The 15,291-nt window shown below is 34.4% G+C and overlaps 1 protein-coding gene across 1 annotated transcript; it reads right to left on the bottom strand.

Moving 5' to 3' along the window:
- Positions 1-1,664: 1,664 nt before the first annotated feature.
- On the bottom strand, positions 1,665-14,310 carry LOC119609561 (probable histone-lysine N-methyltransferase CG1716). The gene is made up of 4 exons (XM_037964398.1): positions 3,136-14,310; positions 2,384-2,874; positions 2,157-2,316; positions 1,665-2,091 (listed from the first exon to the last, which is right to left on the bottom strand). Exons 1-4 carry the CDS (start codon positions 14,020-14,022, stop codon positions 1,906-1,908), a joined length of 11,724 nt encoding a protein of 3,907 aa, XP_037820326.1. The 5' UTR covers positions 14,023-14,310; the 3' UTR covers positions 1,665-1,905.
- Positions 14,311-15,291: the final 981 nt, after the last annotated feature.

Genomic DNA, 15,291 nt, shown 5'->3' with positions numbered 1-15,291 from the left:
TTTTATAGGATATTTTCAAAAATTTCACTTTCATATAGGAAATTTTCAAAAATTTCACTTTCATATAGGAAATTTTCAAAAATTTCACTTTCATATAGGAAATTTTCAAAAATTTCACTTTCATATAGGAAATTTTCAAAAATTTCACTTTCATACAGGAAATTTTCAAAAATTTCACTTTCATATAGGAAATTTTCAAAAATTTCACTCTTTATAGGAAATTTTCAAAAATTTCACTCTTTATAAGAAATTTTCAAAAATTTCACTCTTTATTAGACATTTTCACGTTTTAAAAATTTTCAAAATATTAAAGTTTCTAGATTTGCAAAAAAAAAAAATCATTTTTATGGGAAATCTTCTAAAATTTCATTTTCATATAGGAAAATTTCTAAAATTTCATTGTCATATAGGAAATTTTTTATAATTTAACTTTCATATAGGAAATTTTAAAAAATTTTACTTTTTATAGCAAATTTTCTAAAATGTCACTTTTTATAGGAAATTTTAAAAAATTTCACTTTTTATAGTAAGTTTTTAAAAATGTCACTTTTTATACGAATTTTTTAAAAATGTAAATTTTTAACGAAGTTTTTTAAATATTGACGAAATTTTTAAAACTTTCACTTTTTTGGCGAAGTTTTTATAAATTTCACTTTTTTGGCGAAGTTTTAAAAAATTTCACTTTTTATACGAAGTTTTTTAAAAAATTACTTTTTATACAAAGTTTTTCAAAATTTCACTTTTTTGGCGAAGTTTTTAAAAATTTCACTTTTTATACGAAGCTTTTAAAAATTTCACTTTTTACAGGAAATTTTCAAAAATAATTTTTCCAAAAGTTCCCTTTTTTTGAAAAATTTAAATTTTGGCAAATTTCACTTTTTATAGTTTTTGGAAATTTTCACTTTTCAAAAATTTCTCCTTTCTTATTAAAGGAAAGTTACGAAATTTGTTTCCTTTTATAGAAAATTTTTAAAATTGTTCACTTTTTATAGAAAAGTTTCGAAATTGTTTCTCTTATATAGTAAAGTTTCGGAAATGTTCTCCTTTTATAGAAGAGTTTCTAAATTGTTTTCCTTTTATAAAAAAAATTCGAAATTGTTCTTTTATAAAAAAACTTGAACTTGATATCTTTTTTTCGAAAAGTTTTGAAATTATTCTTTTGTTTTAAAGAAAAGTCTCGAAATTGTTCTCCTTTTATTGAAAACGTTCGTAATTGCTTTCCTATTATAGAAAAGTTTCAACATTATTGCTCTCCTTTTATAAAAAAGTTTCAAAATTGTTCTTTAATAGAAAAGTTTTTAAATTTTTCTCTTTTTATAGATGTTTTGAAATTGTTTTCTATAGAAACGTCTTGAAATTGTTCACTTTTTATAAAAAAAGTAACGAAATTTTTCTGCGTTTATAGAAAAGTTTCAAAATTGTTCTTCTTTTATAGAAAAGTTTTGAAATTATTTTCTCTTTATAAAAAAAAACTTTCGAAATAGCTCTCTTTTTATCGAAAAGTTTCGAAATTGTTTTCCTTTTATAAAAAAGTGTTCTGCTTTTACAGAGTTTTCGGAATTTACTTCACTTTGATGGAATATATTCGACTTAATTTTTTCTTATTCTTTTGATTCAATTCTCTTTAAAAATAAATTTTGTTTTTTTGAATTCGGATTTTTCTACTACATATAAATTAAAACACACTTTTTCCAAATCTTATCTTATTTTTTTTCTGCAAACATTTTTGCCTTCATTTATTTATTTAAAAGTACATACATACATACTAAAGAAAATTTTTTAAATATATATTTGAGAAAATTTTCAACAAGTTTTAAATACATATTCATAAAACGCTATTCAACTATATATTATTATGCGATATAGATTATCTTAATCTAAAAAATGATAAATAAAATATGAAATTTACAAAGTAAAAGGTATATCTTTAAAATCGGGATCATTAGATGGTTTAACATACACATCTTTATACTTGGCCATGTATTTCTTAATAAATTCACGTGATTTACTTTTAACGGATTCGGTAACAACTAAAGTTTGACCTACCGATTCGCAATATTTTAATTCCTTAATCATAACGAAATGGGTTAACTAAAAGAAATATTAAAAATTATTAAATTTAAGAAACATATTATAATAGAAATATAAATAATTACTTTGCGTGCCAAATGATTGAAATCTTCATCAGATTGTATACGTCCCACTGTGCAGGTTTCCTTACGATATGGTTTTAAATGATGCACGATTATACCCGCTATCTCACAACGGAATTTTTCTTTATTTTTGCGATATTTAGCATCTTGTTCTTTGGGTTTTCTAAAAAAAATAAATGATTTTTTTTAATAATTGTTGTTAAATTAAAGTTAAACAAATTATCTCTTACCTTTTTTCTTTCTTTTCCAATTTACGTTTCTTGTATTCCTGCCGGGCTATGAGTACATTAAGTCCGGAAGTTGAGGCTGGTGATGAAGACGTCGAGGGCTCATTTAGATCGCGATGCGGTGGCAGTGGTCTTTTCAATTGTCTCTTAGTGGTTAATGCATCCAATTCATCGACAATTTTATCTCCCTCTACAATTTTATCCATTAGTGGACTATTGACTTCCACCTTAAGATCAACTTCTTCATCGGATGATAGTAAATAGTCTTGTATGGGTAAAACTCCTTGATCTTCAGGACTTTCAATTTGTGTTTTATTGGTATTTGGATTTGTATCGGTTATACTGCCTAGTGTACACATATTGAGGGAAGTTTGCCTCAAAGCCTCAGCTCGTTTACGTCGTATTTCCTCCTTCCGTTTGCGTATTTTCTCCTTATTTTCTTTGTATTTACGCACCTCCATTTGATTGTAAATACGATCTTCTTCACGCCGGGGCTACAAATATATTTTAAATATCTCTATAGAATGTCCATATTTTTATTGAAGATTTTCGAAAATTTCTCTTTACATAGGTTATCGAAAAATTTTCATTTTTATATAGGATTTTCGACAAATTTTCCTTTTTATAGAAGATTTTGAAAAATTCACTATTCATAAGAGATTTTCGAAAATTTCCCTTTTTACAGAATATTTTAAAATTTTCGCAAAATTTCTAAAAATTCTTTTTTTAAAATTCTAAAGATAAAATTGACTTACACTTATAGATCTTTCAACGACCAAACGTTGATAACGTTTCTGGCGCCGCATCTCGACTTTACGATCAATATAGGCCTTTAATTGAGCAGCATCCATGCCTATTAGTACTTCATCGTCGTCATCACTGCTATCCTCTCCGGCCGTGGTGGTAAGTTCAGTTTCAGAATCATCTTCTCTAGCCTCCATTTCACATTGCAGCAGCTGGGCTGGCGATGGTGGTTCCCATTGTGGTATACGATTTTTAATATGATAATAATAGATTTTACCCTGCGGTGTAATGGCATACTTCCATTGAGGCGGTAATGTACTGCAAACGGCTGGCAATTGATAATCATTGGGATCAGTGGATTTGGGTTTAACGGGCACTTGTACATGCGCATAACTGGGAGGAGTGTTAATGGGTTTGCGTTCGATGGAGAACCATTGGCCTGTAGCAGGATTAACACAGAATGGTATGTCCTGTTGTCGCGTCTTTTTGGGATCTAAACCAAAGAAACGGCATTTAGTTTCAAACTCACGCCTTTCCTCAGCCAAACGTTTTTCAGCCTCATCTCTGGCCACTTTAGCGGCAAACATTTCACGTCTTTGAGCTTTAGACAGATTCTTATTGTTTTCGGGCGTGGTATTGTTAGTTCTATGGGGATTGCCATTATTGGGTTTAACGAAACGTCCAGAAGAGCTGGAGGTTGTAGTAGAGTTATTTAAACCACGACCAAAACGATCTCGGCGATAGCGATCGATAGCTGTGGTAGTGGTATTTTCCTGCGTTTCAGCATTAGCAGCATATTGTCGATCGGCTTCACGTTCATGCTCTTTCATTTGTTCTATTCTTTCCTTTTTGGGTATGCGGAATATTTCCGGCAGGCTCTCCCAAGTGGTAATGAGTTTCACTGCCAATTTTTGCAATTCTGCCAATTCAGAACCCTCTTCAAAGTTTGCTGCTGTTTGCACGGGAACATCTTGTGAATTACTATTGCTACTGGAGGAATCTTCATTGGGTGATAGGTTGGTATTTTGGCCGCACCAATTGCGCACCACTTGCATAACTTTACTGTCTGTCAAGACTGTTTTGTTGGCTATAGGTAAAGTTTCTAAAGTTTGTAGCAGAGCGAGACGTATTTGCATATTACCAGCATCTTCACTCATCCAACCGTGCAACAAACGTAAACCATGATAATCCAAAAACAAACGTCTACAGGGCAAGTCACCTTGACGTAATATCTCCAGCAGATTAAGTCGTGTTTGTACCAGCTTAGCTCTTACCATTAGACGTGATAGACGCAAAGTATCGGATTGATTTTTCAGGCCACATTCCTTTAAGAATTCAACCTCATCTTCTATGTCGGGATCTTCCAAAAATCTTAATTTATTGCTTAAGTCGGTCGACGACTCCTTGGATTTCTTTTTGCGCTGCAGCTTTTGTTCACGTTTGTTTTGCTTTTGTTTGGCTGCCACTTTTTCAGCCATTTTCGAGAGTAATTTTTTGAATTTGCTCTTAGAATCTTCTTCGCTTTCGGATTTGTGGGTTTCTTCTTCTTTTGGTGCAGACTCTTCCCGCTTAGCTTTTTCCTCCAGCAACTGCAAGGGGGCCAATTCAACTTCTGCTTGAGCAGCTGCCATTTCCAATTGTTTTTGCACTTCCTCTGGATCAGCCTCACTAGCATCACTATCTTCATCATCATCTTGTACCAGAAGATTAGAGGTATCTGCCTCCTCTTCTTCAGATTCTTCATACTCATCATCGTCATCTAATTGTTCGCCTTCATCGGAAGTTGGTTCTTGACCAATCCATCCAGTACAATTTGCCGATTCACAATAACAACGTTGGGCCTCTCTGCCATATCTTTGATACTGGTAGTTAAACGTAATTTCCTCCCCCGGCATGATAGATTTACGGCTAAAGAAACCAATCCTCAATTCTCCATTTACCGTCCATTTTTGAGTTTCAGCATTGGGATCACAAGAGTGATTGATAAAACGTGATATGTTGCCCTTAATGGTGGCATCTATTATGGCATCACTTCTCAATGCCATGAAATAGTAATGACGGTTTTTGTCCTGAGAATACATAATACGACGTTTCTCAAACTCATCGGTGTCTATAACCTCACCCACATATTCCATTATAAACTCTCCCGGTAAGATTTCTATATCAGCCATTATGCCAAAGCCTTTCTTTTCGGTACGAAATACACGACAAGGAGAACACAGTAATTTCTGGAAACGTTTATTGGTGCAACGTTCCTTAACATTACATTCAGTGCCACATTCAATCATAAGCAAACGATTGAGACAATCTTCTCCACAGCCCAATTCACCACGTTCCTCTTCTTCGTGTGTCAGAAAACAATCACAAATCATTTTGCGGGCCTCTCTACTTATCACACGTTCACACAGATATTCATTTTCCTTTATGACTTGGAAATTGCTAAGACGTTCTTCCATTTCTTTAAGAAATTTGGCATTCTTCGCTTCCACCTCTGCCAAATCGGTAAGATGATCGTCTAGTGTGTAATGACTTTTGGTTTCTACATCATCTTTTATGGAGAAACGTTCTTTATCCTTAACCAAACCTCTGCCTACCAAAGCTTTGGGAGTTTTGGTTATAAGTTTAATACGATGTGATCGTCGGACTCCAGAAATTTCATCGGGTGTTGAGGATTCAATGGATGTAGGACTTTTGGGTGGTGGCGTAACACTGGGTGTATTTATGGGGGTATCAGCGGGGGTTTCAAAAGTATTGAATACGGGTTTTATTTCCTCAGTGATAGATTTTATAGGTTCCTCTACTATTTCAGTCGTTTTGGAAGGTGTAGTAGTAGAGCTGGTGGTTGTTATTACATCGTCCACACTGTCCTCATCTAGTTTATAATCTTTTTTCAAAAGATTAACACCATCTGCTATAAACTTTTCAATATCCTTTAAGGGATCTGGATCTTCTTCCGCTTCCACGGGGGTGACACAAGTAATTTTACTAGTTTCTGCTGTCATATCATTTGAAACTCTTCTTTCAGGCGGCGGTGAATTGTTAAGCAATGTCAAACCAAAGTTGCTGGCATTTGAAGAGCTGGAGGCTTCTGTTTTTAAAATTTCCTTGTTTTTTTCTATATCATCTGTTAGAGCCGCCTCAAAGGCTTCTTTTAATTTCTTTTGCCTTTTCTTTTTGGCTAATTTATCATCTAGAGATCTGTCTAAAGAAGAGTTAAGTGATTCACTTTCGGAATCTATAGTTTTTCTTTTATCCTCATTAAAGTCTTCATTTTGCTCCGCCTGTAATTCCTTTTTGTTTTTCTTTTTAGAGCCGGTCGAGGTTTGGGGTGTTTCTTGTTGTTGATTTTTAGGTTTTCGACCTCTTTTTGATGGTGGCGGTGTTGTGGTTATAGTGTTAGGATTAGTTTTTACTGCAGTGTCATCCTCTTCCTCATTTTTAGTTTTCTTGGTTAGTTTCTTTCCAACTGATTTTGTTTCACTTTTTGTCTGAGATGTATCACGTTTTTTCGCTACTTGTTTGGGAGTTCGAACTTCATCTTCTTTGTCTTTCGCAGGAGGGTTATCCAGAAGTATTGAGTATTCGGCTATAGATTCTCCTTTAGAAGTGTCACGTTTTTTGTTAGATTTTTTGCTAACTTTACCTTCATTTGATTCGTCGCAAGGTTTTAACGAACATTCTATGTTTCCTTGAGACACATCGCATGTTTCTGGAAGTTGCGGTTGAGTTTGCAAAGTTTCTTTCAAGCTTTCAGACGTTTCTTCAGTTTGTGTTAACTCAGGATTTGTTAAGCTGGGCATTGCTTTGGTTTTCTTAGATTTAGTTGTTTTACTTTCAACTTTCTCCTCCTGCTTTTGTGTTATTTCTTCTGATGACATCTGCTCGGATTTCTGGAATTGGCCTTCTGCTTCTTCGAGAGTTTCTTCATTAACTTCTTTCGTTTTTATGGGACTTTTAACATCAATATCTTCTTTTGCTGGTGTTACTTCCAAAGCACGATTTTTCGGCTTACGTCCTCTTCTTGCAGGAGTAACTTTAGTACTTTCTTGTACTTCAACTACATTTTCAATAGTTGTTATCTCAGTTTCAGCTGGTTCAGTCACCTCGGCTACTTTTTCTCTATCTTCCGGCAATGGTGAAATATTTTGCAATTTTTCTTCTATTTTATCGCCAATTTCTTCAACATTTAATGTTTGAACTTGAGGATCACTTGCTGTTTGTATACTAGGATCACTTTCGATTTTTGTAAAAATTTCCTCATTGTGTTCAGTACCAGTATTTGTTAAAGGATTTAATTCGAGTTGTGAATTCTCACCTGTGTTTTGCTCTTCATTTATATCAAATTCTTTAGCGGCTAATACAGCTTTTGAACTTTGTGCTGCAATTTCTGCAAATGTTTCCTCTAAAGTTTTGTGTTCTGAATCCTCTCCACGACGACTACGTCTTTCATAGCGCCTCGTTACTTTCTTTAGGGTCAAAGGTGATGAAGAATCCGAACGTGTAGGTGATTGTGTGATCTTTTTAAGTGTCAACGGAGAGGCCGAGTCCGAACGTGCTGGTGATAAATGGATTTTCTTAAGTGTTAAGGGAGACTCCGTATTAGATCGTGCGGGAGAGCTAGGTTTAGTTTCTTGTGAGTTTGTGGAATCTTCCTCAACTTTTGTTTGGGTTGTATTAGATTCTTTGAGTATTTCTGACAGATCATGTGATGTTTTAACATTTTCTTCAATTTGAACTTTAGCTGAACTCTCGCTATTATTATCAATCTCTGTTTTTGGGTTCGTTGAGGTAACTTTGCCTGCTTTCAAAGCAGCTTCTGTGTTTGATTGTACTCTACGTAAAATGTCCAATAAAGTATTCGTTTCAATGCTGACATTTTGTATTTGAGAGCTTAAAAGATTGCCCGATTTTTCCTGGCCACTTGCCACAGATTGCTGAGACTGGTTGTCTGAAGGATTTACTTCTATTTCAGGAGCAATATCAGCTTCCCTTATGACTTTTGGTACCTCTTGTCTCTCTTCTTCTAGTTTTTCTTTTTCTGTAGTACTTGACTGCTCCTTAAGTTTTTGTTGCATTATCTCTTCGATGGGAGTATTTTTTCCATTATTACTGTCAGTTTCCGATTCAATATCAGGACCATAAAGATTTTTAAAACGTGACTTCCTGCCCTTACGTTTAGTCACCTTAATTGTTTCTTCATTTTCTTGCTTCTCTTTTGATGATGTTTCCTCTTGCGTTTGGAGTGTTGAAGAGCTTTCTTGTGCAGTATCACTTGTTGATTCTGGCGTTATTTCAGGGGTATTTGAATCTTTTTGATTTCTTAAAGATTTTCTTTTAGCTAAGGAAGGTTGTTGAACTTTAGAGGAAGTTGGTGATTTAGAAGAATCTCTTGATATGATTTCTGGAGTTTTTTCTTCCATAGTTTGTGATAATTTGAATGGTTCAGCATGCTGTGAGGAGTTGATAAAGGTTGAAGAGTTAGTTTCAAGATTTTCTGGAGGAGTCAAGTCTTTGCTTTCTTGTGTACCAATTGTTACAGTATTTTCCATAGAAGCTTTAGAAGTTTCTGCATGCATTTCGTCACCTATGGGGGTTTCACTAGAACTGCTTACTGGTTTAGGTGATTCTTTAACCTTTTTTGATTTACTTCTTGTTGGAGTGTTTTCGTATGTCTCTTCTTTATTACCCTTACTTCTAGTTGTTGTGATTTGCTCAAGTTTTACTTTATCTGCAGATTTTTCTTCAGAAGTTACACTACTATCTGTTGTAGTTTTAGAAGATTCTGTTCCATCCAAAATATATTTAGTCTTATCTTTAAAGGAATTTTCTTGTTCCTTATCTTCAGAAATGATAGCTTCATCTTTAACACCTGGTTTCTCCTCGGTCAACTTGTTTTCTATTGAAGAAGTTTCCACTTTATTATGTTTCTTTCTAGTTGCTGCGACTCTCCCGGATTGCTCTGTTACATCTGCAGAGTCTTCTTCAATAGTCATTGTTAGCTTATCTCTAGGAGATAGACTTCGTTCTTTTGTAGACTCAAAAGATAGTTCTTGCATTAATTCCTGTTTTGTGTTTGGAGTGTCTTCCTTAATATTTCTTCTTCTAGTTGTTGCGATTTTAGGAGTTTTCTCTTGGGATTTTGCTGCATCAGTCTTATCTATCTTCTCTTTAGGTGATTGACTTCGTTCTTTTGTAGACTCAGAAGATGGTTCTTGCATTAATTCCTGTTCTGTGTTCGAAGTGTCTTCTTTAATATTTCTTCTTCTAGTTGTTATGATTTTTGAAGTTTTCTCCTGCAAATCCTTGGATTTTGCTTCATCAGTCTTATCTATCTTCTCTTTAGGTGATTGACTTCGTTCTTTTAAACTTTCACAAGAATGTTCGTCATCCTTATTGTTTCTTCTTTTAGTTGTGGCGATCTTCATAGTTTTTTCCTGTGAATCTATGGATTTTTCATCATTTGTCTTATCCAACTTGTCTTTAGGAGATTTACTTCTTTCTTTTGTAGTTTCTGAAGATTTTTCTGTCAATATGATGTCCGTTGTAGCAGTAATGTCATCTTTATTAGATTTCTTTTTACTTGGTGTGATTTTTGTTGTCTTCTCCAGCGAAATTGGAGAATTTTCATTTTTACTTGTAGTTATTTTTTCTATAGAAGATTGGCAGCTTTCTTTTGTTTCCTTAGAAGATTGTTCTTGTATTATCACATCTTTCACAGCAGAAATGGCTTCCTTGTAAGTTTTTCTCCTTTTTGGTGTGATTTTTGCAGCCTTTTCTTGTGATTCCTTAGATTTGTCTTCATTAATTGTGGTATTTATCTCTTTAGGAGATTGACTTCTTAATTTTATAATGGCAGAGGATGGTTCTAGTATTAATTCTTCTTTTGTCACAGTAGAATCTTCTTTATTGTTTTTCCTTCTACTTGATGTTAATTTTGTAACTTGTTCATGCAATTCCTCAGATTTTTCATTTTTAGTTGAAGAAACTTTCTCTTTAGGAGATTTACTTCTCTCTTTTGTAGATAAGGAAGTATGTTCCTTAATTGACTCCTCTTGTGTGGGATTATCATTAATAATGGCTGCTGGTAACTCTGATTCTTTTAATGAAATCTGTTCTTTATTAGTTTTGCTTCTAGTAGTTGAGATTTTGCTTACATCATCGCTATTATTTGACTTCTCTTTAGGTGATTTACTTCTCTTAGTTGCAGTTTCTACAGCTTTTTCTTGGTTCAACTCAGACTTCGTTAGATCTTCGTTTGCTATTGGCTTTTCTTCTTGAGTCGTTGACATTGTTTGGGAAATATCTTTTTTATTAGTTTTACTTCTAGTCGATAAGTTAAAGCTGGAATTTTGTAGTTCCGCCTCATGAATCTCTTCATTTGTTGTGTTTAATATTTGTTTGTCAGTTTTAGTTGGATATGCTGCTATATTCGAAGTTTCGGCATCATTTATATCCAGGACTAAATCAGTTTTCTGTTGAGCTTTTCTTTTAGAGAAATTTTGGCTAGAATATTCAGCTTGACTTTCAGAACTCACTTCCTTATTAGTTTTACTTCTAGTTACAGGGATTTTACTAGTTTTTTCTGCTTGCCCCGATATTGCCGATTCATCTGTTATGCTTGCTGTACTGTCAGAAGTTTCTGTTGCCACTGATTGCACCTCCTGTCCAGCTTTTTGTTGAGAAGTTTGCTTAGAATGTTCTTTCATGCTTATTTCCGTTTTGTCAATTTCTTCAGCTGGATTCTTTATTTCTATGACGTTGCATACTTGCTTGTTAGTTTTACTTCTGGTTGTTGGTGTTTCTTGTTTTCCCAAATTCTCAGTGGAGGGGCTTGCAACTCTCTCTGTTGTAGTTTTAGAAGTTTCATGTGTGTGTTCCTGTGCCATTGACTTATTTCCCAAGCTTGCTATATCCAACATTTCTTTAGTAGATATTTCTTGATGTGTTGTTGTATCCTCTTTAATAATATTTTGTCCCTCCTCTAGTGATGTCTGTTTTTTAAGTTTTCTTGGTGGTTGTTTTTTTACAGGTTGCACGCTTTTCAGCTTCTTTATTTGTTTGCTATCATTCGATTCATCGCTTTGTTCATCTTCTGCTGCTGGTGTCTTCTGTAATTCCAAAGACTTCTCTATATATTTTGGAATTTCCTGCTGCTCTTCTACTTCTTGATGTTTGGAGTTTTCTAATTTCTGTTGTTTTATGTCTGTTAGTTTGATTTGCAATTGTTGTTTTATTTCAACTTCTTTTTCCTTTAGCGTTTCATTGTCGGTTGTATTAGATTTATCAGTTTCGTTATCGTTTTCCTCACTGCTATTAACTTTGCGATTTCTTAAAGATTTCCTTTTTGCCATATTTTCTTTTGTATTTATAGAATCATTGGAGTTTGAGTCTAAATTTTCACTTAAAATGCAACTTTCTGTGGTTTCTAGTGAAGGTCCAGTCTGCGCTAAAGTCTGATCAACAATTTCAATTGATTTGTTTTCCTCTTCGGACAAACTAACTCGCTCTATTTTTGAATCTTCTGAATCATCTTGGTTTTCCATCATTTCTACAAATTTCTTTTGTAATCTTTTAGAACGTTTAGCTAAGGGTGGTTTCTTTTTAAGAACATTCGAGGAAACTGCATTAGAATTAAGCTCTTCCGAAGTAGAAGTTTGCGAAGAGGTAGACGGACTCTTTGGCAATGAAATGCGTTTGAGTGAAACTCTCAATTTGTCACCGGATTTATAAGAACGTCCCGAAGTGGAGGTGCCCGACGACGGATCCGATGAATAAGAACTGCGTTCAGAGGCATTTTCAGATTCTGATGAACTAGAGGTGCGTGAATAGGTTTTCATTGATCCTTGAGAGGGAGTAGAGGGCTGTGTTTGGCTGGTTAAAAGTAAAATATCAGCATCAGATAATTTTGTTTCAGGTGTACATTCATCTAGGATTTGTTCTGCAGTTTTACTTAAAATATCAGGACTTTTTATTTCCTCTTTTTCTATTGGTTGGACTGCAGTTTGTGGAGTTTCTTGTTTAGCTTCTTTAGGCGGTTTGTTAGTTTCCTGTGTGATTTTAGGAACTTTTTCTTCCAATTTAGTAGTTGAAGGTTGTGTTTTATTTTCAATTAACTCTTCACTTTTAGTAGGAGTTTCCCTGCTATCATCTTTTCTTAACTGTCTACGTGTGGAACGTATTGGTTGTTTAGTTATATTGATATCAATTATTTCAGATGTATTCGGTTGTGTGGATGTTATTTCTAAAGTATCAACTTTATCATCATTCTTATCAATTTTGACTTCTTCTTGTGTTTTAGTTTCTACTGGAGATTTAACTTGACTTCTTCTGGTTATATTTGCGCTTTTCAGTTCTGTGTCTTTCTTTTCAAATATTTCAGGAGATATTCTTGTGGATCTCCTACATGGCAGAGAATCTTTGACATTTTTATCATCCTGAAGCAAATGTGTAATGTTAGTATCTTTTAATTCATCTTGTTTTGGAGCAACAGCTTGTTTTCCTATTCCATCATCTTCAGATTCTCTTGATTTTGATTCAGATTTTGCTGTTAAAGAACTATCTTTTAGAGAAGTGAATTCTTTAGAATCTTTATCTTCTGAAGCGATTTGTTCAGTTCTTGCCGATATCGGTTTTGTATTTTCATCTTCTTTTGAATCTTTTACTTCAGTCTGTATTGTTTTTTCTGACAAGGCTTCAGTTTTTAAAGTCGTTTTGGTTTTTAACATTGTTTGTTTGCCCTTACATTCTGTTTTAGCTTCGATAGTTATCTGCTTTTCTTTCAAATCAATTTCTAGTGCCGGCGAATCACAGCTTAAATCTTCTTTACTGGTCTTAAAGCCACTAAAGCTACCATCATCATCTTCGGATTTAGAAATGTCAGATTGTTGTGTGTCCTCTAGGGTTAATGCCGTGGCAGATACGTTTTCACTTTGTTTCCATTTTAAAGGTGTTGATTGGGCACTTTCCTTTAAAGACTTGAATTCTTCTAGCTCTTCCTGCTGGCTGCTGGATTGTTGGGCCAAGCAGGCTTTATACTCCTTCCAATTTTTTGCCTTTTCTGGGGTAATTTTTTTCTTAGATACTTCCTCTTGGGCGGCAGTACTGACCACTGCTTCTACAGAAGTTTGTGTCTTAAATTTAGGCGGTCTACCTCTTTTCTTTAACTGGCCCATAGGTGAACTTTCCGTATCAGTAGAAGCCCCGGCTTTAGTTTCAAGTTCTAGAGTTTTATTAAGACTTTTGCGTTTTGCTGTGGCCGCTGTAGAGCTGGGTGTACTACTCTCTATCTGTGCCACAATAAGACTAGTAGTTTGTTTGGGTTTTATCATGACATTACTGAAAAATTCCTGGGTACGACTTAAACGACGCGAGCTAGAGCTGGCAGAAAATGCAGCATCTTTATTGTCATTAGCCTTACCCAGTAAAGGGGGTATGGGTAAAGGAGGCGGTGGTGGTTTGTGTTCCTGTGATATAGAGTAACGCCGGAAAATGGCAGATTTTTCCAAAAATGTTTTTTGCTTTGAAAGCAAATCTTCTCTCACATTAGTGGCAGCTTTTGAGTTGCCCACCTCAGTACCACCCGCTGTGTTAGCTTTGGAGGTGGTGGGTGCATTAGAGTCAATTCTAGCTTCGATTTGTATTTTGTGTGTCTTACGATTTTTATTTAGTAGGTCGCGTACATCAAATTTAATAATTTTCTTACGTGAACTACGTCTACACTCTGAGGCTGGGGCATTCGTCGTAGTTTCGGCCTCCTCTAAGGTGGGCGATATGGCTACGGCCGACACCTCCATGACCTCATTAGGTTCTGTAGTTGCTGCAGGCGACTGCGACTCATTGTTATTGGAATTTTTAGCCAAACGTCCACCACGCTTACGTTGATTACCATTTCCATCCATTATCGTTCGTTAATTTACTAGATTAATTGCACTTTTGTTGCAAGTTATCTTTTGTGTGACACCTTTATTGAAGCTACAATTTTATAGTTCTTTTTTCAAGAATATTCAAATTATTTTCATTGTAAATTTATAGATTTCTTACACTTTATCACTTGCTACATGTTTTTAGTTATTCATTTATAGATTTTCTTTACTTGTAATACATTTATGTTTAATATTATTTCTAATTTGAGTGAATTTTCACAAATAAACAATTTTTCCTCTCGTGCTCAGAGCCCTGCGCCGACAAATATTAACGGCGGCGGCGACTGACACTAAATATGTCGGCAACGGCTTAAAATCGACTTTAAGCCGGCTAAGTTTTCAACTACGTTTAGTTTTTAATTTTTCAACGATTTTAAATAAAAACGGAATCAGAGAGATCAGAAAGTAGGATTTTGGAAGCAAATATATTGTTTATAACAACAAAACAGAGCAAACTCAAAAGTTGTATGAGAAATTATGCAGGGATGAATAAAAAATTCTTAAAAATTAAAAACAAATCCTTTCTCCAAGTTTTACTAGGATCTGCCGATATTTAACCCTATCTTCCATATAAAACATCTTGCAGAAAATCAGTTTCTAAAAAATTTTGCATTAAGAAAATGATCAATAACGTAAAAACAAAGATTTGTTTATTTACTAGCTATACCCAGTGTGCTGTGCTACCCTAAAAGCAATATAAATAAGAAACCTACTTAACAATTTTGATGATTCTAACTACAATGGTTTTCCAGATATACATACAATTTGTTACATATGGGAGATTCCCCGCAAATTATTGCAATTTCGCCAATTATTCCGAACGTTAATTATACCCTACACCACTTTAGTGGGGAGGGTATATTGGGTTTGTGCTGATGTTTGTAACGCACAATAATATTGGTCCTATACCCACCTTAAAGTATACCAATCGGCTTAGAATCATTTTCTGAGTCGATTTAGCTATGTCCGTCCGTCCGTCTGTCCGTCCATGTAAACCTTGTAATCAAACTACTTGTAAACAAACTAGCCCCCATACAACTGAATACTTGAATAGGGCTTGTAAACCTTGTAATCAAACTACAGGTCGCAATTTTGAAGATAATTTCACCTAGCCCCCAACCCGACGAATAGGGCTTTTAAATTCATAATTATGTTTAATATACTCGTATCTCAACAAAAAGCTGCAAAACCAAGTGCTATACTAGCCTTGATGACTCTCATGAATTTTATAATTATAGGGTCTCA

The sequence above is a fragment of the Lucilia sericata genome, unplaced genomic scaffold (assembly GCF_015586225.1).
Source record: "Lucilia sericata isolate MDLA Ls3-8-SP2 unplaced genomic scaffold, ASM1558622v1 Contig001005F_arrow, whole genome shotgun sequence".
Taxonomy (NCBI): domain Eukaryota; kingdom Metazoa; phylum Arthropoda; class Insecta; order Diptera; family Calliphoridae; genus Lucilia; species Lucilia sericata.
This window is presented reverse-complemented; position numbering and strand designations above follow the sequence as displayed.

Bases quoted from the DNA above. Each gene is read 5' to 3' on its own strand.
- LOC119609561 (XM_037964398.1), bottom strand. From the start codon at position 14,022: ATGGATGGAAATGGTAATCAACGTAAGCGTGGTGGACGTTTGGCTAAA. The intron at 2,875-3,135 runs GTAAGTCAATTT...ATATATTTGTAG, and splicing joins TCGTTGAAAGATCTATAAGT to CCCCGGCGTGAAGAAGATCG. The intron at 2,092-2,156 runs GTAATTATTTAT...TATTTCTTTTAG, and splicing joins TCAATCATTTGGCACGCAAA to TTAACCCATTTCGTTATGAT.